General features: G+C 36.9%; 1 protein-coding gene across 1 annotated transcript; it reads left to right on the top strand.

The window, feature by feature from the left end:
- The first annotated feature begins 2,297 nt into the window (after positions 1-2,297).
- On the top strand, positions 2,298-24,238 carry LOC131027016 (H/ACA ribonucleoprotein complex subunit 2-like protein). The gene is made up of 4 exons (XM_057957013.2): positions 2,298-2,571; positions 2,650-2,719; positions 23,729-23,834; positions 23,933-24,238. Exons 1-4 carry the CDS (start codon positions 2,376-2,378, stop codon positions 24,092-24,094), a joined length of 534 nt encoding a protein of 177 aa, XP_057812996.1. The 5' UTR covers positions 2,298-2,375; the 3' UTR covers positions 24,095-24,238.
- Positions 24,239-26,393: the final 2,155 nt, after the last annotated feature.

Consider the following 26,393-nt stretch of genomic DNA (forward strand, 5'->3'; position numbering starts at 1 on the left):
GCAGGTTGGGAAAAATTCCCCGACCTGCACTTAAACCGACAAGTCAGGAAAAATTTCCCGACTTGCACATAAAGGCAAACTTGCAGGTCAGGAAAAATTCCCTGACCTGCATTACTTGGCAGACCAAAATTGCACTTTAGGTTTTAAAACCCGACATGCAGGAAAACACAAGAAACATTGCATTTCGGGTTTTAAAACCCGAAGTGTAGACAAAAGATAAAATAAAAGATGAAGGCAAAAACATGAAAATGACAAAAACGAAGATGCAAACTGACATGACTTACAAGGGAAGTCGACCGACCTTGGAGGACGTAGGCTACGAAATGGACACGTTTCGTAGGGGTTGTACCATGATTTTAGCCACGCTGAAATCGAAGACAACAAAACTGTCAACCGACATTAAGTTTGGTTTACCGGTATTAAGCATCAAGTTTAATTAAGTTATATTTGGGTTGAAATTAATAGACAACTGATTCACCCCCCCCTCTCAGTTGCCTGCGGTTCCTAACAATGCTTTCTTAACCCCACATTCCTCAGGCCAAATTGGCTCAAATCCAGGGGAATGGTATGGGGGACAATGTATTTTAAGATTTCCAAAGTTTCCGAGTGGGCCGTTGAACTGGTGGATTTTGGGATCAAGCCCTAGGCTAGGCATCCTCATGTGACTAGCCGATTTTGACTGTTAAAAATTATGCAGAGGTAAGACCAAGAGTGGTGGACCCAATTTAATGGTGGATTTAGTGTTTTGGGATGTGCGCAGACCTTTCCCATTCATTGGTGTCATTGGATCAAGTTTTTGTTGTGTGGTTGCTTTGTAAAAGTGGCCTAAAAGCCCTATTAGGCTTCTTGTAGCAGCAACAGTTGACCCAGTCAATGCAAGAGTTGGGGTCTAAGTTCTGGAAGTGTTTTGTGTCACCAAAAGGGGCATAAAAAAGTGTCAAGAGTTTGGGGTTTCATTAGAAGAATTTCAAAGTTTTCCCTTAAAGGCTCAAACCAGGGCTACAAGGAATAAATGTCTTGTAGAAGGCAAGTCATCTTGATTGACCCTGTACAAATAAAAGGGTGTTGACTTGGTTGTGGTCAATGTCTCTAGGGTTGGACAAGAGGTTCTATAGGGTCCATACCTTCTTTACAATGGGGGATGTGTTATTATTCTAGTTGGTCATAGGTGACTATAAGAGAGTTGATGTCAAGGAGATACTTGATGTGAGAAGTTGTATCTCAATGAGTTGTTTAGGGATCAAAAGGGCTCCATTGAACAAAGGGGAGTGTAGATTTGCCCTGGCAGGCTGTTGATAGGATTGTCCTGACATATTGTTGACAAGAATGTTGAGACCTTAATTGGGGGTCTTGTAGAGTGAGTTTGTGTGAAAAGCCTTTGTTCCTTGGGGCTCTGCATCAACATGGTTATATTTGCAAGGCTATAATCCTATCATTTGGCAATATAAGTTTTTAGTATGATTATGGTCTCGGTCTCTATAAATTACAACCTTTTCCCTGCAACACAAATTAACTATCTAAACTGGGTGGTGTTGCAATCACCTTGGAGACTTGTTATTTTAGGGTGTGAAAGTGTTTAGCTTCCTCTTCGCACTTGGCCAAGCTTTATAAATCTTATACATTTGAGATGCTTTCCTCTCCTCTTTTTTTTTTTTTTCTTGAACTTAGAGGTAAATACTTTTGGTCAGACTTATAAACGAGGGACCTCATCCCCAACATAAATGGTCAATATCATTCCAATAAGAATTTAAACCTTTATAGTAAGAATCACAACATAACAACTTAACTATCACATTATACTATGCCCGATCTTTATATTTACAAATTAAATATAAATTTCTTAAAAACCTATTATCAAATGATTCTCCTCCATGCTTACTTGTCAAGTCCCCTACATGCTCACCCTAACTTCACACTTCTCAAAATCATATCTAGACATTTAAAAACAAATTCCATTTTACACAATAGCTTACTTGTCAAGTCCCTTATTTAAAAACAAAATTTCAAGTTCACATGGTTAAATATGATGCCACATCAACATGCATTTTTGTGAAGGTGTCCAAAATGGTCCCAAATTGTCATAAGACCCATAGGTGTGCACTAAGTCATGTTTATTGTGCGCTGATATGACATCACATCATTGATTCTTTTTAAAATTTTAGAAATACTGTTGAAGTATAAGGATTGACATGACATTTTTAAGACACCACTATTAATCTAAAAATCCCTCTCCCCTATTAAGTAAATTACACCTCTTTGACCTAACCAAATATAAAACAACCCACGAAAAATTGCGAAGTGGGGACTTTCGAAGTCCACGTCCCAGCAGGACACTAATGTTGGTGTAAACAAAAGCTTGTTCCATTGTAACCCTAATGGATATAAGCAGGCAAAAGAAAGGATACGAGCCTTGGTATAAGAGTCGACTGTGGCAGCTTCGATTTTTTCTAAGAGAAGAGATGGCGAGCGACGCAGAAAAGGAGAGGAAGAAGATAATAATGGTGTCTCCCATTGCGCGTCCTCTTGCGGGGAAGAAGCTCTGTAAAAAAACATTTAAGCTCGTTCGCCGAGGTATCTCTGCTTTCATTTTCTTTCCCTTCTTGCATTGCTTATGCTTTTTGGTATTCATGAATAGTAAGCTCTCTGCAGCTTCGGAAGCGAAGTGTTTGTTGCGAGGGGTCAAAGAAGTGGTGAAAGCGATCAAGCGCGGGAAAAAAGGGTAATCTTCAGTTCCTTCAAAATCCCATCTTTTATTAATCATTAGTTATCTGCGCATGTGCGAAGCAGCTATTCAGTTTTTTACGTTATGTAAAATTAAATGCTTATCAACAATAATTGTTGTAGTCTAGACTACAGTTAGCTTGCACAACATCCACCAGTTTCTTAGTAGATTTTTAAACCTCTTCACTTCGATTTGATTCTTATTCTTCCATTGTATTTTCTTGATTGTATATATGATTACCATCCTAGGCACATTGAAGGATTAAATAAGAAAATAAAAACCCAAATCTTTTCCCTCAAGTTGGCCATGCCTAAGAAATGTCATCTTGTAATTGATTCTAAAGATAGAAGTCCTTATATACTCTCTTTCCTCTTCCGCTACGTGAATCATCACTTTGGTTACATCATGTTTATGCTCTCGTGGCTTTGATAAATTTGCAAGATCATTGTTCAAGCCATTCCTACCCATCATACCTTATCTTTATCGAAGGTTCTTCCTTTGATTCTTTTGTGTCTTGCTAGCTAATTTTGCTCAATTTGTCGACTCTTTTTTTGAAATTGAATGTTTTTTCTTCGGCTTCATGATCTCGTAGCTTTGATAAATTTGCTAGATAATTGTAAGCCATTCCTAGCCATCATACCTCATCTTCATCAAATATTCTTCCTTTGATTTTTTTGAATCTTGCTTGCTAATTTTGCTCAATTTCTCCACTCTTTCTTGTAACTGAATGCATCTTCTTTGGCTTTTAGAATCTTTCATCATCTATCTTCTCAACATTTGGCATTGTAGCTAGGATTCTTGATTGCTTAGCAAGGGGGCATTCCCTTACCAAATTAACATGCTAATGGTAGAAGGGATGCTCTCTTAATTTATTTTCTGAATCCATTCTAACTTGGTTGCATTTAAGGTAACTTTTTCTTGTTTGGCTGAATCAACACAAACTTTAATAAAAGTTGTTCATGGTTTGTTGCTCCTCTTCCCAAAGCTACCTTGGAAGAACAAGTGTATTTTCCTATAAAATATACCAACATTTGAAATACATATTTTGTCCATAAATTGTGTGGAAGGGTATTAAACTGAATCTACAATGTTAGTTATTTCATAAGTGTGAAATCAATATGTCAATGTTCGAGCATACTCGAAAAACTAGGTGAGTACTTTGCTGACTTGCCATGACTCACACGTTTTCTAATGCACATAATTAAGCCAACTTAACTTTTGCATTGTGGCAAATTGGCCCTAGTACTTGATGAGTTTTTATTGGTATTCGTTTGAGTTTAACATTGATGCTTGTGAGTTCTTGATGCTTAATGGCTTGGCAATGGAACAAAATCAAACTTGTGTATTATTCATTCTCTCCTTTCATTTTTTTGACATTTTATGGTCTTATTTCACCCAGCAAAAGATGTCTTTGGCATCCATCTTGTTGATGCATGGTAGCTACGGTAAGATAAATGATTGAATGAGAGATAAATGAAGTCGTTAATTCAATCATTTATCCTATCGATTATACTATTAAGAAAACTTCAAGCTATTTTATTTGATAATCATTCCTCATTTATATCAATATCAATAATCATATTATGGCATGGCACATTGGTGATAAACGATAGTTATCAAGTTAACCATCTATCTTGATCTATATCGGATGTGTTCCCAGCAAATGAAATAAGATTATCGAGTTGCTATCGGGTGGCATAGTATGCACCGTTTAATATTTACAACCTTTAGTTAGTGATCGGTGTCGGTTAACATAGACACTGATTACTATCGGTTAATATGCTACGCCAAACAACACCGTTAATAACGATTGGCATATATATTATGTTACGTGAACCCCGATTAATATCGGGCTGGTAAATAATTAAAACACCGGTTGTTAACATATGCAAAGGGGTGTGATCAAGTAGTGTCTTGATCGTTCATGTCCATAAGACATGACCGGTCAAGGCACTGCTTGATCCTCCCCTCTCATATATATATATCATTTGGTATTTGTGAAGAGGATATTGAAATTGATAAATACTCCTCTTACCCGCCAAACAAAGAAGATAGTCAGAATTATAATAGAGATAGATAATACATAGATATAAAGAATAAAATTAGAATACATCTTGCATATTGAATTGTAAATTGAACAACATTTACACATCTGACAAAAAGATAGTTGAGAGAAGTGATTAGAGGAATGAAGATTTTGGTAGAAATAGTGGAGATGAGGTGTTAGAGAAAAGAAAACATAGTGATAAAATTATAAAAGAGGGTGCTGCCCCTAGAGCTTGCAAGGAGCATCGCCCCTTGATCCTATTGGGGGCGTTGCCCCTTGATCTTGATGAGGGAATTGCTCCTTGACCCTTGCAAGAGTCGTTGCCCCTCGAATTCATTGTGGCTTTGCTCCCATATCCTTGATTGTTTTCATTGCCCTCACGTGGTCCCCAAATCCAAGCCCTTGGTCCCTAGTTTCCGAGACTTCGTGAACTATCTCATTTATTGACTTGACATGTGATATTTAAATTATGACAATTTTTTGACTAGACTAGGCTTATGCATTAGTTTTTTTTGTATAATTATGTTTTTTTGTTGAGTTTTGTTGGGTTTTTGCCAAGCCTTTAGTTTGAGTCAAAATTTTGGGTTGTTCAGCCTATGCCAAGTTTGATTTTTAAAACTATGGCTTCAAGAATAACCTTGTATTTCTAAAGAATAGGATCATCTTCATTTACTTTAATTTATGTGTTAATGTCTATGGAAGACTAGAATTGGTACATGGAATTGAAAGAGGTGCAATGCATAGAGGACAAGGGGAGTGTAGAGCACATGTCAAGAAAATACAAAAACATGTAGAAAACAATGCAATAAGGGATAAACATGTTCAATTAGATGATCCTTAAAGGTTTGAGATAGCTCTCTTGACATTTAAGGTTGTAAAACTTGTGATGAACATAAGGCCACAAGGGTCATTAATTTGTGATTCTTGGTGGATCTATTATATAAAATTGGAAGTTGGGTAGGGGACCTCTTCCTATTGAAGTGAGAAAGTTGGAAATATGAAGTAATCAATCTAGTACGTGTCACTTTTGTGGATGCCTTTGGAAAGTTATTGATGAATGCCAAAAATCTCTCATAAGCCATGAGGACTTGGAAAGCACCAATTGTGCCATTGAAGAGGCAAAAAATGCGTTATGATTTTCTAGTAGGGGGAGAATTTGAATATAAAATATTTCCCGGTCTCTAGTTCTAAGGAGTATATCTGGAAAAATTCAACTCTCTTGAAGAATATGGTGGTTTATCTCAATCCAAAGATGGTGGGAGCAAACTTTGAGTTGCATAAGAGGGAGCCTTGGGTTGCAAGGGAGTTGGAATCCTTGAATCAAAGATATCAATGTAAGTAGTGTTGATGTTTTGAAAATAGTTACTCACAATCCATGTGGATTGGAGGTAGGCTCTATAAATCTCAATGCAAATACTCATGTTTGTCTCCACCTTGGAGACATCAAGAGCATTCCTAGAAAATCTCTATGACAATGGCTTGCAATATCATGATCAATGAACACAATGAGGTGGAGACTCTTGCATACCAAGAAGACTAAAATTTGTGATCTGCCAACACCATATAGGATCTAAGAGCAAGACAATGATACTTAAGATGACCAATATGGGAGTTGACCGTCAATCTTTACTTGTCTATCATAGTCACCACATGGAAAATTATCCAATTAATGGGAGGAGCTATGCTAGATTTTGCAAAGATAATGGCTTGAGGGACCATTCTCTTAACATGAACATGTTTAGATTGCATCACAACTATTGCTCTCTCTATCGAATTCCAATCCACAACCCAAAGTTATGGACCCCAAATCTCACTACCATACAAGAGTTTGGTATGATCAATGAGTGAAATAGGTTGATCTTTGTTTTAATGTAATGTCTATAGAAGATTAGAATTGGTACATGAAATTGAAAGAGGTGCAATGTATAGAGGACAAGGGGAGTGTAGGGCGCATGTTAAAAAAATACAAAAGACATATAGAAAGCATTGCAAGAAGGGAAAATCATGTTCAATAGATGATCTTGAAGGTTTGATATGGCTCTCTTGGCATTTAATGCTTTAAAAATTGTGAAGAGCATAAGGCCACAAGGTCACTAGTTTCTGATGCCTTGTGGACTATTGTATAAAATTGGAAGTTGGTTAGGGGGCCTCTTTCTATTGAAGTTAGAAGGTATGAAATATGAAGTAATCGATCTACGACGAGCCACTTTAGTGGTCATGCCTTTGGAAAATCATTGATGAATGTCAAACATCTCTCATAAGCCACGAGGACTTGGAAAGAAACAACTGCACCATTGAAGAAGCAAAGAATGTGTTATTATCTTGTAATATGGAGAGCATTTGAATATAAAATTTTCCTTGGTCTTTAGTTATAAGTAGTATATTTGAAAAATACAACTCTCTTGAGGAATATTGTGTTTTGTCTCAATCCAAAACTGGTGGGAGCAAACTTTGAGTTGCACAAGAGTGACCCTTGGGCTGAAAGGTAGCTGGAGTTTGGTATGTTCAAGGGAGAGATGAGTCCATCTTTGATTTGGAGGTATCAATTTAAGTAGCGTTGATGTATTGAAGATAGCGACTCTTTATGTTTACTCCATGTGGATTGGAGGTAGGCTATGTAAATCTTGATGCATTTTCCCATGTTTATATCCACCCTAGAGAGATTGAGAGCATTCATAGAAAAGCTCCATGACAATGGCTTGCGATATCACAATTAATGAGTACAACAAGGTGGAGACTTTTGCATAGCAACAAGACTAAAATCTGCAATCTGCCAATACCAGAGAGGATCCAAGAGCAAGATAGGGATACTTTAGATGATCAATATGGGAGCTGGGCATCAATATCAACTTGTCTACCATACTCACCACATGGAATTGAATCTGGGAGAATTGCTTTTCAAGGGTGTTAAGAAAGACATATCCCTTAGTCTTGACTTGACAGCTAGAGTTAAGCTAGAGCATGGGCTAGAGAAGTGGATCCCTGAGTAAATATATGAAGAAAGATCCTCAACCTTATCATCTTTGTAAGTAAGTATCAGCTCACTCACCTCCTTTTTGAAAATGTTGAAAGCCATAACTTTTGTATTCTCCAAATTAAATTGAAGTTGATGGTTATCAGTTATCACGAAATGAGGCCAAAATATCAAGTTGTCTCTAAAGAGATGTAATACTACCTTTTCAAAATGAAGCCATGTTGAAAGTCAATTGCCCATCATTTATTTCTTGTGGGTCTTGGGAATTTTGCACTAGGACATTCAGATTATAATGACAACTCAAGAGGATCATACTGTCATAAAGGGGGTCATATAAGTGTTATTATAAAATGTAATTATAGTGGAGAGAGCCTCAGATAAAGTGAAGCTATAAAATAAGAAGGTCTCCTATAATAAAGGTCGATTTTAAATATACCTCTCAAATATCAATCAAGGGTCATGAAGGAAATTTGAAGAGTTATGTCTTTTGGAAGAACACTCTGTTTAAGAGAGTCCAAGCAAGGATGAGGCATTTTGATCAACTATTCTATTCTCCAATTCATACATCTTTATGGAGCATTGAACTCGTTTCAATTCACCCTAAGGATGAAAACCCCATAGGTTTGGAATTGGAGGGTGAAAAACCACAATTCCTTGGAGTTATTTCACACAGAAATCACCATTATACAGATCTAATTAATTTCCAGCTGAGTCCAATCCAGCAATTTCACAACTTGCTAATCCCCAGCAGCATTATGTGGACTGATCACAGCCTCAGAACTTAGACTGGATGAGCTAAACTTAATTGCAGCCCATATTGTACAGTTACATATCCGATTGCAGCATTAGAGTTTATTGAAACAATAGTTCAATTGATTGCTGCCAGCCGTATCAATTAGTTAGAAACTTGGCCCCATCGATACTGAAGAAAGAGTAAGTACAAGGAAATATTGGATCTGATCACTAGGCTATCAGTATTATTGTGAGATTATTCTACTTTTCATAGTTCTCATTCCTATCCAACTTCAACATACCAGAGATCTATGGAAGAATAAAATTAGAGTCCTATATTATGTTCTTGCTGTTCAAGTTATTGACATTTGCTGTAACTATTAGTATCCTACATTGTTTCAGTTTACAAATATTCAGAAAACACAAATTTGTTTTTTGAAAAAATAATAAAAATAAAAAAGGAACATTACAAGACCGCATTGAGTGAGACATGAAGATAATGTCATTTGCAAATAGGAGAATAGCAATAAAGACTCTAAAGAGTAAACAACTAGTGGTATCAGCTAGCGTATTTGATACAATCTCTTCTTGTTTATGGATGTAGATCCTGAAAACTGTAGGAGAGAGTGGGCAACCTTGTCTAACATCTCTGGTGCTTTTAACATCCTATATTTCACTAGTTGTTGTTTGTACTATGCCAACAGTACTCAGAGAGTGTCATCAGTAATGAAATCTATAGAGATGGAAGATATAAATCCTTAAGCTCGTCCACAAGCAAGTATCATGGGAGTATTTCAAGTGCCTTGCGAAAATCCAAAGAAGACAACAATAAAATCTATGCTTAATTGTTTTAGCTTCCTCAATGATATTTGTCAAGGTGAAGATGTGATTTGTGGTACAATGTTTCCTCCTAAATCTTGCTTGCAGTTTGGCTCTTAGCTTCTTAGTCTCTACCCAACTGGAGATATGGATATCTAAAGCTGTGGCAAAGATCTTAGCCAATGTGAGGCCAACCATAATGGTGCAGTAGTTACTTGGGTTGTTATGATCTCTAGATTTGTAGATAGGATTGATGATATGGGAGGTCTATGAAGGTACAAAGTCTTGAGTCATCGTATAGGTAAAGATTAAATTAGCAACATGGACTGCCAGGTCTTCTAGGTTATGTTACATATAAGGTTCTATTATATTGGATTTAAGGAAACACTAAAAATTAAGAGATCAAAAAAGAATTGGCAATGGACAACTTTTAAGTTGACTCTAATGTTAATGATTGGTTGGTTTGGAAGATTATATAGGCTAGAGGCATGATTGAAACAAGTAGAGAGGTCTGATATTGCACATATTGAATTTAAAGGGAGAAAGACTCCCTAGAAGAGTTTGGAGGTGAACCGAAGTTGATTGAGTATGGTTTTATGTTTGCTCAAGAGGTAGTTCCTTGTTTTCCTCCTAAGCAAGCTCTTATATTTTTTTTTGTATTTTCCCTGATTTAGAGGGCCTATGCATCATCTTCTCTTTGGTTAGCCTATGATTATTTTTATTTCTACATCATATAAGCATTGTGAGGAGAATGTTGGTTTGGGAGAGAGCAAAAATTGAAGGTAGAATGTATTGTAGGTTTGCAATATAGATGACCAAAGGCTTGGGCGAAGCAAAAAGAGTGCTTGATTGGATCATATGTGTTGTAGATTGAGAGAAGCCTTGTTAAAAAGAGGTGTGTAATTTTGATTAAGATGATGGTGGATTGGCAAGGTTAAATAGGAATGGGACTAAGGAAGCAAACCAAGAGGAACCTGAAAGGATAGGACAACACGTTCAATTAGAGAAGAAATGGAGCATACTCGAAGACCATGTATCTATGAAAATGAGGAGTGGTTGAAAAGTGTAATCAACAACATACAAGTTGCTAGTAAAAGGAAAGCATATGGCTGCTTAAATGTGGAAAAGCTAATGTTGACAGTTCTTGACTCATGAGAATCTCCCAAGCTAACCAAGTGTTTACCATAATGTGTGATTTGTAATAACCACACTGAATTTTTTTTTCAAATATTGAAGTTTTGATAGCTTTAATGCATAGACTTTTCGTCAAACAATTTGAGTAGATTGAACATTCATGATATATAAACCAGCATAATGGCCAACCAGCATTTTTCTAATGGCATGTATGTTTTCTTCTGTTTTATTAATGATAGTGTGATAGTGATTTAATATGAAATATTCCTTCATTTTAAATATTTGATACTTATTTACAATATCTTCAACTAAATCAGCTGGGGATTAATTTCAACTCACAAATAAGGAATGCTGTCATACCAGATCAAACTATTGACTAAGGAAGCTCTTTGCAATATAAATCAACTCTGAAATTTAAACTGAAATATGCTAATGGAACAGTCCACTGTTTCTTTGCTTTGATCCTTTCTCAATTGGACTGAAATATCTTACACTGCAGCGACTTGAGAAATCAAAATGATAAAAAAAAAAAGTAAAATTTTGAGCGCGGTAGGCAGTTTGTAGCTACATGGCACCCTTAATTCACAATAAAGTGGTCTGGATTTTAGCAGAAATTCCTTGAATGATGGGTGTTGACCTCAATCAGGACAAACAGATCCTTTTATCTGCTGAAGGTATACTTTATGGACAGCAAGTGTACAGCAATTTGAAAAGATACCAAGTTGACCCCTTTTCTTCAGTTCCAAGCAGCTGAAGCAACTTCCTAAGATTCAAATTTAAAGAGTTGACTCACCTTATACCTCCCACGATTCCTTTTAATTTCTAATGCTCCTTACTAATATATATTTTTTTGATCAGTAAGGGGTTGAAGCTTTTAACGCTTTTGACTGATGCTACGAACCAGTGAGGCCACATTTTTGAGGGGCCTCATACTCAGATGTATTTTTGGCAATTCCACCCTTATTTATCCTTTGCCATTCTAATACTCCATGCTCGGCAACTCCCTTATCTTTCCGTTGCACACTGGCATCGCCTCCTTATCTCTCCGTTGCACGCGCTTGGCATCTCTTGCACGTGCATGACAGCTCTGCCTTATCTCTTTGTTGCACGTGCTTGGCGTCTCTTGCACGTGCGTGACAGCTCCACCTTATCTCTCCGTTGCGCATCCTGTGTGCATGCGTGGCTTGAACTTCCTCCGTATCCCTCCATCGTGTGCAGTCAATCCTCCCTCCTTGTATGGAGAGACAACAACACCTCCCACGTTGTGGTTCTGTCAGTCAGTGTAGGGGTCACTCCTTATCAGTCCAACACGCTTCACCTCTTTATCTCTCCGTTATGCGTACATAGCTCGCTGGTCAACCTTGACAAGGTCGATAGACACCTCCAACGAGCAGTGTGAACTTCTCTCCTGAGCATGCAAAGCTTCCTTTCACTGTCCTTCATCCTGCGGGGTTTCGAACCCAAGACTGCCCTCTCAACAGGGCTCACAACAACCATTTCGCTGCGGGGACATCCCCAATGCTCCTTACTAATATTAATGCTTTATAAATTTCTGAATTGATTCATAAGCTATCAATACCATCAAATGGCGCGGCTCGGTTTGGCACAAGAAAACTAATCAAATCTTCTTTGATAAACCCATTCTTTTTCCATAAAGAATGACACTTAATAACCATACAATTTATTACAGCAGGCTTGGAAAGTGATGATTACCTTTCAGTATGATGTGTTGACCTTCTTTGATCCCCCAAACAATTAGCCATGTCAGATTTTAGTCCATTTGCTGTTTTTGATAAAAGTTTAAGACTCCAATTCCTTTTCTGTGCCTCGATTTCTCCTTGGTGCAAGGTAGATAAGAGTTGTATGGTGCTAAGGGGCCCACCAATGCTCAGTGTTGGAATTCTCACAAGCATAAAACCTTTAAACAAAGATTCAACTCACTTTGCTAAAACTAAAGAATGATATGACACAATTGCTGCGAGTTGGGTTCAATAATCAGGAATCAATAATTATATATATAATAATTTTGTTTCTTCTACTGTAGGCACACACTGCACCAACTTCTGACTCCAAATCACTTGCACACACAGCAAATAAAATATAATTGATTGTCTACAAAAACTTTCACAAGCTGTAGCTGCAAACCTGACAGACCTGTGAATACGAAGAACCTTCAACACAAATTGTTCCAGTAAATCTTCAAAACGTATGTGAAATCTGAGTGATTCCACCTGCATGTCAGCTAGGGTAGATTTTTCACTACTGAAACCAAACTTTGGCTGTAGGGGTTTCCGTCCTAGGGCTTGAAAAGCTGAACAACAGCTCAAATTCTCACAAAGGGTTTCATCCAAAATGAATGAAAATAAGCCTCTTCAGCCCTTTCATATCTATTTAGGGGACCTTTCCAAAAAAATAATTTAAAATCACTTTTTAAGAGTGAATTTATTTCATATTTAACATTTCCGGCACCTTGGTCCCTTATAATTCACCTTATTAAATAATGAAAGTAAATTGTCATTTTAATTTTGCTTTTTTCAACAACTTAGTTTAATTATTTAACTATTAAATTATTTTCTGCACATCCAGCCAAATTGCAGAAAATACAAAATTTCTCGAAGGTGAATTCTAAACATGCCACCCTATTCAGCAGCTTGCTGGAGATCCAGCTTAGTAAAATTTGATGCTTTCCAAAATTAAAATATTCCTCCAAGTAGTTTGGAGTGCACCCAAAAAGGCGAAACTGCAATTAGAAAGCATCGACAAGCTCATCTTGATCCCCTGAACACAGTTGCGAATAACTGAAGTCCATTCTGAAAAGGCTGGCGCGCTCTGAGAAAGTTGGAGCTAATGATGATGCTGGAGTGACAAAAAATGGGAACATTACATGATTGCTCTATTTGAGGAAGTCCAGTATAAAACATCATCTTGTGATCTAGTTTTGAGTTGTTAATGATTCTGATTAGAGGTTAGATTCTATGCATTGCATACAACCAGTTTGTGCTTTGCAGTCACCTAAAAGAAATATATCACCAATAGCAATTTTTTTTTGATATTTTAGGTTGCAAATTTTTATAAGGGAAGTTGTCAACATATTCAATGGTATAAGGTGATGATATTGGTGGAAAATAGCATATGTTGATGATTTTTTTTGGAGGGAGGTTTGCTTGCTAATGATACCCAATTGAACCTAGCATGTGTTTCAAAATTCAAAGCCTTCAAGTTGGAGGAAGGTAGTTAAGAAATTTGTGTAAAGACATGCAATCCGAGCCTCTTGAGCCAAGGCGGACTTTCATCCCATGTATTGACAACCAAGAATATCTTCAAAAGATAGGAAGTGGCTTCTTGTTAGTTTCAGGTCTTCTAAAAAGAAAGTCTGATTTGTGAATTGAGTCCTTTGAAGAACTTGGTGAGAAGAGTAAGCTGCCTCAATTCCATATTGTGATTGAAAGCACAAGTTCAAAACACAAATATTGGTGTCATGAGGAGGTTGGGGGTTTCCATGATTTGAACAGCCTTGAGGTGGAGTATCATGAATTCAAACTCTTCCGGTACACTTGGCAATCCATTTCCCTTGTTTCCCTGTTTCAGCCATTTTGATCTTGTTCACCTTCAATTCATCGTACTGGATTTTATTTAGGTCTTCATTTGTATAGATCTTTTCAGATAGAGAGAAATTAAGTTTCTTGTATCATAACACTTGGACTCTATGGTTTGGGAACTTGATGATAAGGGAATCATCATAAGCAAACCATGCCCTTTCTGGTTGGATTTCATTTTTATAAGGTGTTGTGTGGAAAGTTCTATGCCAAATCAAGTGAGTTTTCTTGTTTCTAAAGGCCTCTTAGCTTTAATTTTAAGGCCTTCACTTGCATTTGTCTTCTTAGCTTTAGTTTAAAGGCCTTCACTTGCATTTGTCTTCTTAGCTTTAGTTTAAAGGCCTTCACTTGCCTTTGTTGGTCTCATTCAAATTAGCTTGGATCACAACACTCACAATAGGTGGTGGATTTTATTTGTGGTTGCCTTTAACTGCCTAAGACTACATGATGCAAATATATTCAATTTTGGAGGCCAGCTCTTTCTGGCTTTCTATGGTAACTGAGATATTTGCATTAAGCGTTTCAATAACCTTAGAAGCATCTTCGACTGAAATTAAACAGTAAGTAGTTCTAATTTTTCTATATTGCTTGGTTGTTGTTGATGGGTGGTTTGACACTCACCAACTTAGTTAAAGTACAGGTGCACCATCTCTCCAGAAAAGGAATCTATTTCTGTGTGGAGAGAGTTACAAAAAAATGTGAATTGTGATGCTTAAATTTCCAATTTTGGCAAGTTACGTGAAACTGATGGGCTCTTTAGAAACTGCTTTGTTGAAAGTGGTAGTTTTTATCTAGCTAGAAAAATGAGGCAAAAATCACATGAAAGACCAAACAACAACTAATGCTTTTTTCCAGCCACTACAAAATCCTCCCCAAGTTGATTAGGGGAAAAGGGAGGACTTCAACCAATATTAACACATACAAAAAGAAGGTAGCACCAGATAGAAAGCGTGCTAAGGGAGACCTAGGAGACCAAACTAATTAGTAATGTCCTGGGAATCGAGAGATCAAGTGCCACCTTTTATGCTTTAATGGCCTAGGATAGGCGTTTAATCATCATTTGACACAAAACTGTCAACCCATGCAACATCCTGTGAAATTGGGCCTTTATTCATATGCAGAGTTATTGTTGTCTATTTGGACAATATTTTGATTTGTACTTGTAATCTTGATCACAAGTTCATTTAAGCTACTTGTGAATGTAGTATGTAAATTTTTTTGCCAATGCAAGTTGGTGTGCATTGGGTATATAAATTTAGAGAATTAGCTAGAGATGGATCCAAACAAAGTAAAAGGTTATTTATGGAGTGATCAACTTCAAATAGTGCCATAATATAGGAGATTTCATGGCTTGGTAAATTTTCATCAAAGTTTTATTCAGAGGTATTAGAAGAATTACAGCTTTTTTGACTTTGTTAATACACAAAGGGGAGGCTTTGTTTGGACGAGTTGTGGGATTAAGTTTACAGATTTTTAGAGTTGTGTAGCAAAAACTTAAGTTCTAGTGCTTGCAGATTTTAACAAGTACTTTGTAGTTGATTGTGATGCTTAAAATGTGAAGGCTGCGCTTATCTGATAAGGGCATACCATAGCATATCATAGACAAAAGCTTAATGATTCTAAGAGGAAGTATTGCACTCCTAGTTGGGTACTGCATGCTATTGTTCATAGAACATTATTTAATGTTATTGAGGAGGTTATTTAACAGCAACAGAGTTTGTATTCATAGACTATCAAGCTCTAAAATGCTTAAAAATATAAGAATTGTTGCATGTCATGCCAAATGACTCAGTAACTTGTGGACTTTCATGTTTTTGATCAAGCACAAGGCAGACAAATACTGTTTTTGATGCTCTAATTTGAATGAGGGTTTTGTTAATATCTATGACTCAATGAGGTGCTGGGTTTTGAGCATCTTTAGAATGCTCACAGAGGAGATTCTGGAGTAGCTTATGAGGCTTGTAAATAGCCAGCTATAGGGACAATAATTTCTATTTGGATTACGTGAATGATGGATTTACTCTTTTGTGGGAGGCAATTGTGCATTCCTTGAGGTACCATTGTCAGACTCTTAAATATACGAAGCACACGAGGTTTTGTAGGATATTTGGGAGTGATAAACCTCTGCAACAGCTAGAAAAGCATTTTTGTTGGGCCTTGAATGGCTTAATAACTTGAAAATGTGGATAGGTGCATTTGCCAAGTTGTGGAGGGTAGGGAATTTTTTTTGGGAAGCATCATTCCTTACCTATCTTGGATAAGCCTTGGCAATGTATCAGCATTGATTCTGTATTTTACCACTAGTGTAAATAGGAAAAGATAGTTTGAGGGAAACAAAATGCATAGCTCAAATATTTCTAAGTGGATGTTAAGTGAGGGAATAAATCAATTATAAATAACAGTCAAGATATATGGGCTGAGTATGTAATTGATTGAAGTAAAGTAACTAAGACTAATTAAACATGTGCTAAATTAGAAATGAGATGATTAGGGTTGCATACTTTAAAATCAACAGAATGTGGACTTTGACCAATATGGTGGTGCTGAATTGAGGTTTAAAATTGTCTTAGAGAGAGTAGAGATGACTGACATCTGAGAAATTGAGTGTTTGGGACAGTGTCATAGTAGCAATCCTATATCCTGATTTCAATGATTCTGTCTCTGGCTGAGTTTGAAACAACAATCATTTGAACCTTTGCCAGCTTCAACAAGTGTAATTGGGCTTGATTTGCTTGTTGTAGCTAACTGATGTTTATGATCTGATTAATTGTTACATTGGATGATTCTGAATTCCTATAAGTCGATAGAGGAATTACCTAAAAACAATGTGCCAGTTAGTAAGCAGTTTATGCATCCCAGTGGATACTGCTACTCTTGTCGCTGAAGTTTGATGAATTGTTGATGATAATCCAGTAAAATGAGATGATGCCATGTAGCAGATGGGATTTAGGAAACCTTTGTAGTCAGCTGAAAGTTCAGAAGATTGCCTAGCAAGTGCATTGACAATCATTTGAACCTTTGCCAGCTATTGATTTGTCTTATCAAGAACTGATGGGATGGTGCCATGTGTACCAGAAGTGGTCCCTGCCACCACTTGGGTGTTCTTAGAAACTAACAAAGTGCCACCACTAATCCTCTGAGATAGCACAGACCACTGATTTGTGTAGAGATGAAGCAATGAGATATCGCCATGTGTCTGAGCAGGCTAACAATTGGAGGGCTGATGTTAGCAGTTATCAGCAGAAGCCATTTAGTCCAATGTAGCAGCAAGGTGGCATGCAACATCCCTCTTTAAGCCTGATTTGGTTGTGAACACAAACTAATTGTAGCAAACAAAATTACTTGGAATAACAAATTAGTATCTAAAGTAATATGCTTTTAAAAGAAAAAATTTGGTCAGATTTTGCAATGTTTTATGGGATAATAGTAGTACTAATGAACCTTACAAATAGCACCAAGAGGTTTAGTCATTAGATTGACCAACTGTTCTCTAGAAGTGTATAGTGGTGGAGAGAAATATCATCAATGTCAAACACTTGCTGATGATGAACCTCAGTATGCTTGGTGTGAGCATGATAAACTGGGTCTTCACTAACTTCAAGAGTACTTATTGTCACATAAAATAGTAGTCATTGTAATATTAGGAAGTTGCAAACCACTCAAAACTTGGCATATTCAACAGCATCACAAACTGACACTGGCAACTCCTTTTTACTCTGCTTCAGTGGAAGATGTTAATTTTGAAGATCAGATATGTAAGCAATCAGACATGTTAAATTGAGTGCTCTTTTAACCATGGGCAATGACTCAGATCATTGATGCCCTCCCAACCATAGACGATAAACTGCTATCGTCACCCCCGAGCACACTACATAAATTTCTCACCATCAATTGTTCTGCTTGTACATGAATTCGATCTGCCTGATTATGATCGAACTTGTTGTCTTATCTCTGTTCCAAAGAGGGAAGACCATGTCCATATATATCTGTCAAAAGGAGGCATCCAAGAGTCGGCTCTCATCAAGGAGACACGACCTTCATGAAGCATCACATGCCTTCAAATGAGGGGTGGCAGACTTTAACCAAAAGTTGGCCCCTTTGAAACAAATCCTATAAGTTAAACTTGATAATGTATGTTTAATCATTAAACTGATAATGCATATGTGACTTAATAAAGATATTAAAGGATTAATATAAGTTATAGATTCATCAAATGTGTAAGGCCAATAGGCCATTCACACATTTGATCTTGTTGAGTTGGCCTGTAGGATTTATACCGACACTATATCATCAACACTCCCTCTTAGCTAGGGAGGAATCCTTCTTAATCTCTACAAGTCACATCACCTCATCGTGATCACTAACATAATGACTACACTCATGTGAATGAAAGAAGCATATCACCTCATTGTGATAGCATATCACCTAATCGTGATGTTTGACCACAATGGCTACTCTCAGAGGGTGAATACACACAAATGCTAAGTCATGGAGTCTCTCACATGACATCCACCATACTTGCTCGTAGAGGGTGGATCCACCATACCCTACTCGCAGAGGGTGGAACAAGGGCTGGAACCTCAAACTTCTCTCATAGAGAAGAATGCACAACAAGGGCTGATACCTCAAACTTCTCTCACAGAGAAGAATGCATAACAAGGGCTGAAACCTCAAACTTCTCTCACAGAGAAGAATGCATAACAAGGGCTGAAACTTCAAACTTCTCTCACAAAGAAGAATGCACAACAAGGGTTGATACCTCAAACTTCTCTCACAGAGAAGAATGCATAACAAGGGCTGATACCTCAAACTTCTCTCACAGAGAAGAATGCATAACAAGCGCTGATACCTCAAACTTCTTTCACAGAGAAGAATGCATCTCCATCATGCCTACTCGCAAAGGGTGGATCCACCATACCTGCTCGTAGAGGGTGGATCGAGGGCTTTCACCTCAAACTTCTCCCAGAGAAGAATGCATTAATAAGGGATTACACCTCGAACTTCTCCTCACAAAGAAGAACTCATTAACAAGGGATTTCACCTCAAACTTCTCTCTCTCAGAGAAGAACTCATTAACAAGGGATTGTACCTCGAACTTCTCTCTCACAGAGAATAACTCATTAACAAGGGATTGCACCTCGAACTTCTCTCTCTCAAAGAAGAACTCATTAACAAGGGCTTTCACCTCAAATTTCTCCATCACAGAGAAAAATGCATTAGCCAAATCTTCATGATTACGTGGCTCCCTCTGAAGCTGAAATGTTAGGCTCCCTTTAAAGCTGAAAAACAAGCTCCCTCTGAAGCAAATATCAACCTTCTGACCTCTTCGTCCAAGGTTGCTTCTGACGATATGTCAGACTCCCTCTGAATGCTGGTTCTTCCTCTGCGAAGAAATGCAAGCAATCTTCCTTCCTTGAATAGAGATTCATCAGTGCTTGAACCTTGGGTAGAGTGACCGCCAATGAAAAGCATAATTCTGGCAGTAGTGCCAGGCACACAAGCCCCAACCAGCCCCGCGCCCACGCTGAGAGCAGTGCTAGTGCAACGTGTAGCTCTGCGCCGCCCACGGATCCTTCTGCAACTCGTCCAAAACCAAATTCAAAGTGAATTCACACTGGGAAGCTGACAACAAGAATCGAGCAATGCACTGAGCAAAGAGGCCATCCTTGACGTTGACTACATCGTTAGCAAATTTGTAGATAGCGTCAAGTGTTCTTTCAATCTGCTGCCGCAAATTAGGATTGGGAGCAATACTAGACATATTGAGCCAATGATGCCCAACCATGCGGCCCTCGTTCGGATTGGCAATCCAACCAGCCTCAAGCTCTTCCAAGGCCTTAAAAGCGCTTTGAAACTTGGGTTCCATTGCCTCCACGAATTCATCCGTAAACCCCATTCGGCTGACATCGATATACAATCCGAGCTCCTTGTGCTGATAAAGCCAATCCAAGTACCGATTCCGCAGGGCTGCAGGCTCCGTCTCTAGCCCTTTCATCTTCTTCAAAGAATTTGAATCGAGCACAACAGCCCGAGTTCGAGTCACAAGCCAACATCTTTCAACGCTGACAATGCTGAGCTTTGAAATCTTGGGTGAAATCCTGTGATTGGGCAGCATGCAACTTTTTGCACAGGTTACTGTCTGCGTTTCCCCATAGAACTTCAGACGCAAAGGATTTTGGGCCATCATACTTGTTCTCGAGGCTTGGGGAGACTCGATCCCCTGATTGCCACCTAATTTGTTTAGACGCTTGACCGACGCCACTATGAAGGGCGGAGGTCAGCGAGTGTAATCGCTGCATTATCCTCTATAGTCACCTTTCGATTTGGAAGAGATCTTAAATCTGCAATTGTTTGTGATTGAATTTCCCTTGAGAGTACAAGATCTACCTTCAAGTGGTTAGGCTCTATAGAAGGAACCTGGCTCTGATACCATGTTAATTTTGAAGATCAGAGATGTAAGCAATCAGACATGTTAAATTGAGTGCTCGTTTAACCACGGGCAATGACTCAGATCATTGTTGCCCTCCCAACCATAGATGATAAATTGCTAGCGTCACCCCCGAGCACACTACATAAATTTCTCACCATCAATTGATCTGCTTGTACATGAATTCGATCTGCCTGATTATGATCAAATTTGTTGTCTTATCTCTGTTCCAAAGAGGGAAGACTACGTCCATATATATCCGTCGGAAGGAGATATCCAAGAGTCGGCTCTCATCAAGGAGGCACGACCTTCATGAAGCATCACATGCCTTCAAACGAGGGGTGGCAGACTTTAACCAAAAGTCGGCCCCTTTGAAACAAATCCGATATGTTAAACTCGATATTGTATGTTTAATCATTAAACCTGATAATGCATGTGACTTAATAAAGATATCAAAGGATTAATATAAGTTATAGATTCATCAAATGTGTAAGGCCAATAGGCCATTCACACATTTGATCTTGCTGAGTCGGCCTGTAGGATTTCTACTGACGCTATATCATCAACAGAAGATAATGCTACAGTATGCTGTAACTTTCAAATATTTGTCTTTTAAGGGTTATTTTTTTAATCTGCTTTGGTTTAAATCTGTGGTTAACCAATCAACATAATGTCACAATATGTTTTTTATAGAACAATGATTGCAGTTGTTGGAATAATGAAGTCATTGTTTGAGAGAATTACTTGGCATACACTTGAATGTGTGTTATGCTTGTATTTATAATTTGAATGGGAAGTTACAAGGTGGTTGTAACTTGTAACTTAATTAGAAGCTATATTAGGCTTAACTTATGTGGTGTTAGTGTATTAATATAAACGATAGATGCCTGTGTACAAACTATAGTCTAATATTATGTCTTAACGTTGTATCATGTCTAATAGCAATGGAACTTGGTTCTTTTCTGAAGAGGATTCCCTTGTTTTTTGTATTCTCAATTTGTAAACTAAGCACATTTCAGCTATTTCTTTTCTTTATTGATGCTTGTACCATTGAGGACTGCCTTCCTTTGCCTGTTAAAAAGAAAAATAGAAATATAAAATTGTATTGAAAATATGGTTGGTAGTTCAACAACGACCAATAAAATGTAATTGTCTGTATGCTTTCTTCCCTGCTTATTTAAAGTTCCATAGAAGCAATAATCTGCAAATAATCGCGATTATACCTGATTAATCTTGAACCCTGGAGCTAGCTGATTTATTCCCTGAAAACATCCTGATTCACAAAAAAATCGTTAACCAATCATTGACTCAAATTTCAATGATGTTTTGCATTTAAATCATGTAAAAACCCCCCAAAATGGCCAAAAAAATGAAAAAAAATCATTGTAAAAACTTGCAAAACCCTAGAAAAACTCATGAAATTACTGAATTGCTTAGCAATAGGGTTGATTTGAGATGGAATCAGAGTCAATGTGGAATCAACGTTGAAAAAGTTTGTTATTTTGTCCATTTTCAGGGGTTCATCATTGTCCACACTTCACTTTTTCAAACCCATGAGCTCATCGACCCGACAAAGGCATAAAGTTCGTGAGCTCAATGGCCTAGCAGGGGTTTGAACCTTGGTAGCTGCCTCACCAATGGAGTGTTTCTACCACAACACTAAACATTTGAAGGCATATATAATGTATATAGATATAGATAAACGATATTTAATTTATATTTGATATAGTTAAGTTTTGCTCAAACAAAGACATACAATTCATTATGACGACAAACAAGCTTTACATAGTTGTAATAAAAGAGCCTCCAACACACATCATTAAAATTTGTCTCTACCTAAAATAGTAGTCGCAAGCTAGGTATTGCCAAAACCAGTGGCTTGCTAATCTTTTACTTAAGCTAAACAAATGCCTTTTGTTGAATTCTACCCCATATAAAAGACTTACCGATTGCCATCAGGGAATATAAAGCATTGCAACTGCGGAATATGATTGGGTAAGCTTTCTCAAATATTGAACTACTCCTAGAAAACTCCTTGCCTCAATCACAATGATAGACTTGGATCACTTCAAAATGGCTTCCACTTTTACTAAATTCCTAACAATAGCTGGATCTCTGTCTGATAAATTTTGATCTCAGCTACTTCATAGACTTGGCTAATCTTTGATCTCATGACTTAGACAACTATTTGGTGTATTTGGTGACTACCTTTTTAAAAAGTTAAATAAATATTTGCCTGTGTAATCAGCAAAATGAATATAATCTACTGTATTTTATTTACTCTATATATCTCTATGCTATGGAAATGCCCTTAAGTTTTTAAAAAAGTAGTTTGTGTCTATTTTTCTACAATTTTTACAATTTTTTAAAATCCAAATTTTTACCCATTTTTTCAAAAAATCTTCTACTTTTGGTTTGCCAATTTTTTCTCCAAACGATTTGTGTTTTTACGATATAAAGCATTGCAATTGTGGAATATGATTTGATAAGCTTTCTAAAATATTGTATTAACCCTACAAAACTCCTTGTCTCAATCACAATGAAATTCTTGGATCACTTCAAAATGGCTTCCACTTTTACTATTTGTCTGTTAACTTTTGATCTCACTTAATTCATTGACTTAGCTAGTATTTGATCTCAAATGTAGACAACTATTTGGTGTATTTGGTGACTGCCCTCTTAAAAAGTTAACTGAATATTTGCCCATGTAATCAGCAATATGAATATAAACAACAAAAAAACAATTTCTATAATTCATGGGTTAAACTCTATTTTATTTGTCCTTTATATCTCTATGCTATGGAAATGCCCTTTAATTTTTTGAAGGGTAGTTTTTGTCTCTTTTTCTACAATTTTTTTTTTTTTCTTCTTAAATCCGATTTTTTGCTGATTTTTTCAAAAAATCTTATACTTTTGGTTTGCTGATTTTTTCCCCAAACGATTTTTGCTACTATGATTTAAAGTTTTAAACTAGTAATTTGGGAATAGATCACAGTAAAGTAATTACCCATGTTATCATGAAAATTATTTGCAATAGTTTCGTGCTAGTGTGGGTGCATGATGCAGTTTTTGTAGTATTAACTTTGGTCAGTAGCCATCCCTGTGTAATTTGCACTCATTCTTTCTGCTAAACACCCTTTCTTTATGGATTAATACATGGCCATATGGAAATCATGACACAAATCCCCTCTTGAAGGTAGGTTTTGGAGTGAAAGTAACTTTTTGTTGCTATTTCTTTTCCTTTACATTGTTCCAACTTAAGAATTGGTTCTCGCAGGCTGTGCGTTATTGCTGGAAACATCTCACCAATTGATGTAATTACCCATGTGCCCATTTTATGTGAAGAAGCAGAGATTCCATATATTTATGTTCCATCAAAAGAGGTATTTGGGATGGGAAAACATGGGATCCTGCATTTCAGCATTTCTGTAATTAGTTGTTTTACTCTTTCATATGATGTGACTCTGTTTTTTTTGTACAGGATCTTGCAGGTGCAGGGGCTACTAAGAGGCCAACATGTTGTGTTTTAGTCCTTACAAGCCCTATGAAAGGCATTATCAGTGAGGAGGACCAAAAAAAATTGAAAGATGACTATAAGGAAGTAGTTAAGGAAGTGCAAGAATTGACGTCATCAATTTTCTAACATGGTCTAGTTGCTGTACCAGATTTTGTATATTTCTATCAAAATTTCTTTTGAACTTTAATTGACGATAAATTAGTAGTTACATTTAGTTATGGATTTTGTAAATGCTTATTTTTCATATCAAAGATGCAACTGTTTACGAAAGTTATGTTGACTTTGCATTTGTTACACCTTTCCCTCTTGGGATTGCTTACATCAAATTCAGTTCAGAAGACATTATTAGCGAGAATGGCCCCAAAAATTGAAGGAAGAATTTAAGGAAGTAGTTAAGTGCAAGAACTGATATTATTTTTCTAACGTGACTTGTTATACCGTGCAATGTACAGGTATTTACATTTCTAATCATTTTCTTTTGAATTATAATTTGCTAATAAAATGAGTAGTTAAACGAGCATATGATTTGTTCAATGCCATTGAATCTTTGTACATTCTTTTACATGTTAAGAAGTTGCTGTCTACTGCACATTTGACACACCTTGCCCTACTGGGATTGCTTAGATTAAACATAAATTTTCAATAAACAATTCATTAGAAAAGTCTTTTTAACTTTTAATTTATATCTGAATTTTTTCTTTCGAGTATATGATATATCAGCAAAACCCAGACTTCTGTTTTATTAATATTTCAAGCACAAACTCCCAAGTCCTTTGCTTGTCATACTGGTCTGCTAATTGTATGATTTCTCATTTGATCACGAGCTTAACCGGAGTTTGAGCATCTCGCCAATTGCAGAACTTACTTCCTTACCTCGTCGGATTACAAGTTTAGGAATTATTCAGCGTTAGGGAGATACACAGTTTCCAGGTGAGACTAAGGTTTGGAGGTATCAATTTTGAACTCGGTTCATGCCAAACAGACCTTGCAGTCTTAGCCTACAAAATTTCCTTATTCCTGATTAGACAACAAACTTCCTTATTTCAGGCACTAGAGAATGGTTGGCATTCTTTTGTTGTTGCATATGAAGGCGACATTCTTGGTGAACCCCAATTTATTAACTTCGCTTCATACTATGTCTACACGTTGAACCTGGCAACCTTGTTATAAACAGTTACAGTGAAGACTAGTGTAATGGTTTCCAGGTGTCTTCGGTGGAGTTGAAGAATAATAGAAATTATGGAAATGGGTATTCATTTTTTTAATATCTGTCGCCAAATGTCTGTATTGACAGGTCTCCTTCTCAGGTGTGCAATTGAATCCGGGTAGATGTTAAAGTGTGTCAATCTAAGCTACCGGTTCTGGTATGGACCTAGTTCCGTTTTGTGGATCTGGTAAATATTTTTCTTTTGGGTTGGGTTTGTTTTGGTTTCGGTCTCATCTGCACAAAAAAAACATGTAATAATCATATATTCATTTGCAGCCTAAAAGCAGGAATGAAGTTTTGAATACCACCATAAACTCTATGATGTCATATAAAAATAAATGATAAATATTATAAAATAGTTGTTTAAACTTCAAGTTCAATATTAAAATAATGTGCAAGTTCAACAATCAATTTTTAATGTCATGGATTTTCTAAGTTGTTATCAGCATAATCACCATCATTGACATTAGATGGTATAAGAACATTGAAGAACCACAACTAATGCCATTGTGATTTGAAAAGCATCCAAAACAATTTGCTTTGGTTCTATATGCTTCAACTTCACAAGGGTTGAGGGGTAGTAACCCTAGTGGGAGTTTTGGGGTAGCAACCTTGTGGGGTCTGGAGGCGGCACCCCTGATTCCTTGTTGCAATATAAGGCTAGCATACACGGTGGGGTTGAGGGGCAGAGCCCTTGCCACCAAAGCCCAAATGAAGATCATAACCACTCAGACACTCAGACATTCGTGTTTTACACCATTTTCATATATATATTTTTAAAGGTAAAGTCAGGTGAATTTATTTTAAGAAACAAAAAATAAAAGCAAATTCAAGAAATATAGAAAAATGGGTAGATTTGCCTAGGTTTGCTTGGGTTCTATTGGATCCTTAACGGGTTTGTGAACATAACCCCATTTTGCTGTATCCTGCCCACATCCACAAGTGGTTAGGTTAGGATCACAGATCCGGCTTGTGCTGGACCTTTTGTTATCTGTTTTAAATTAAATTCTGCAGAATAAAGATTTCAACTCTTTACCTAACTTTATGATTTGTTTCTAGAAATACTGATCAAAGTTATATTCCATGGTTAAAATGCACAAGTAAAGTGAGACGGTCTTAAAAACATCTGAATTTTTGCCATCTGCAATGATAAAGTCTTAATTTATAAACAAACAAATGATGAAAGAACGCGCCTATTTGAGAAAATTGACATACAAA

This window comes from Cryptomeria japonica, chromosome 2 (assembly GCF_030272615.1).
Source record: "Cryptomeria japonica chromosome 2, Sugi_1.0, whole genome shotgun sequence".
Classification (NCBI taxonomy): Eukaryota; Viridiplantae; Streptophyta; class Pinopsida; order Cupressales; family Cupressaceae; genus Cryptomeria; species Cryptomeria japonica.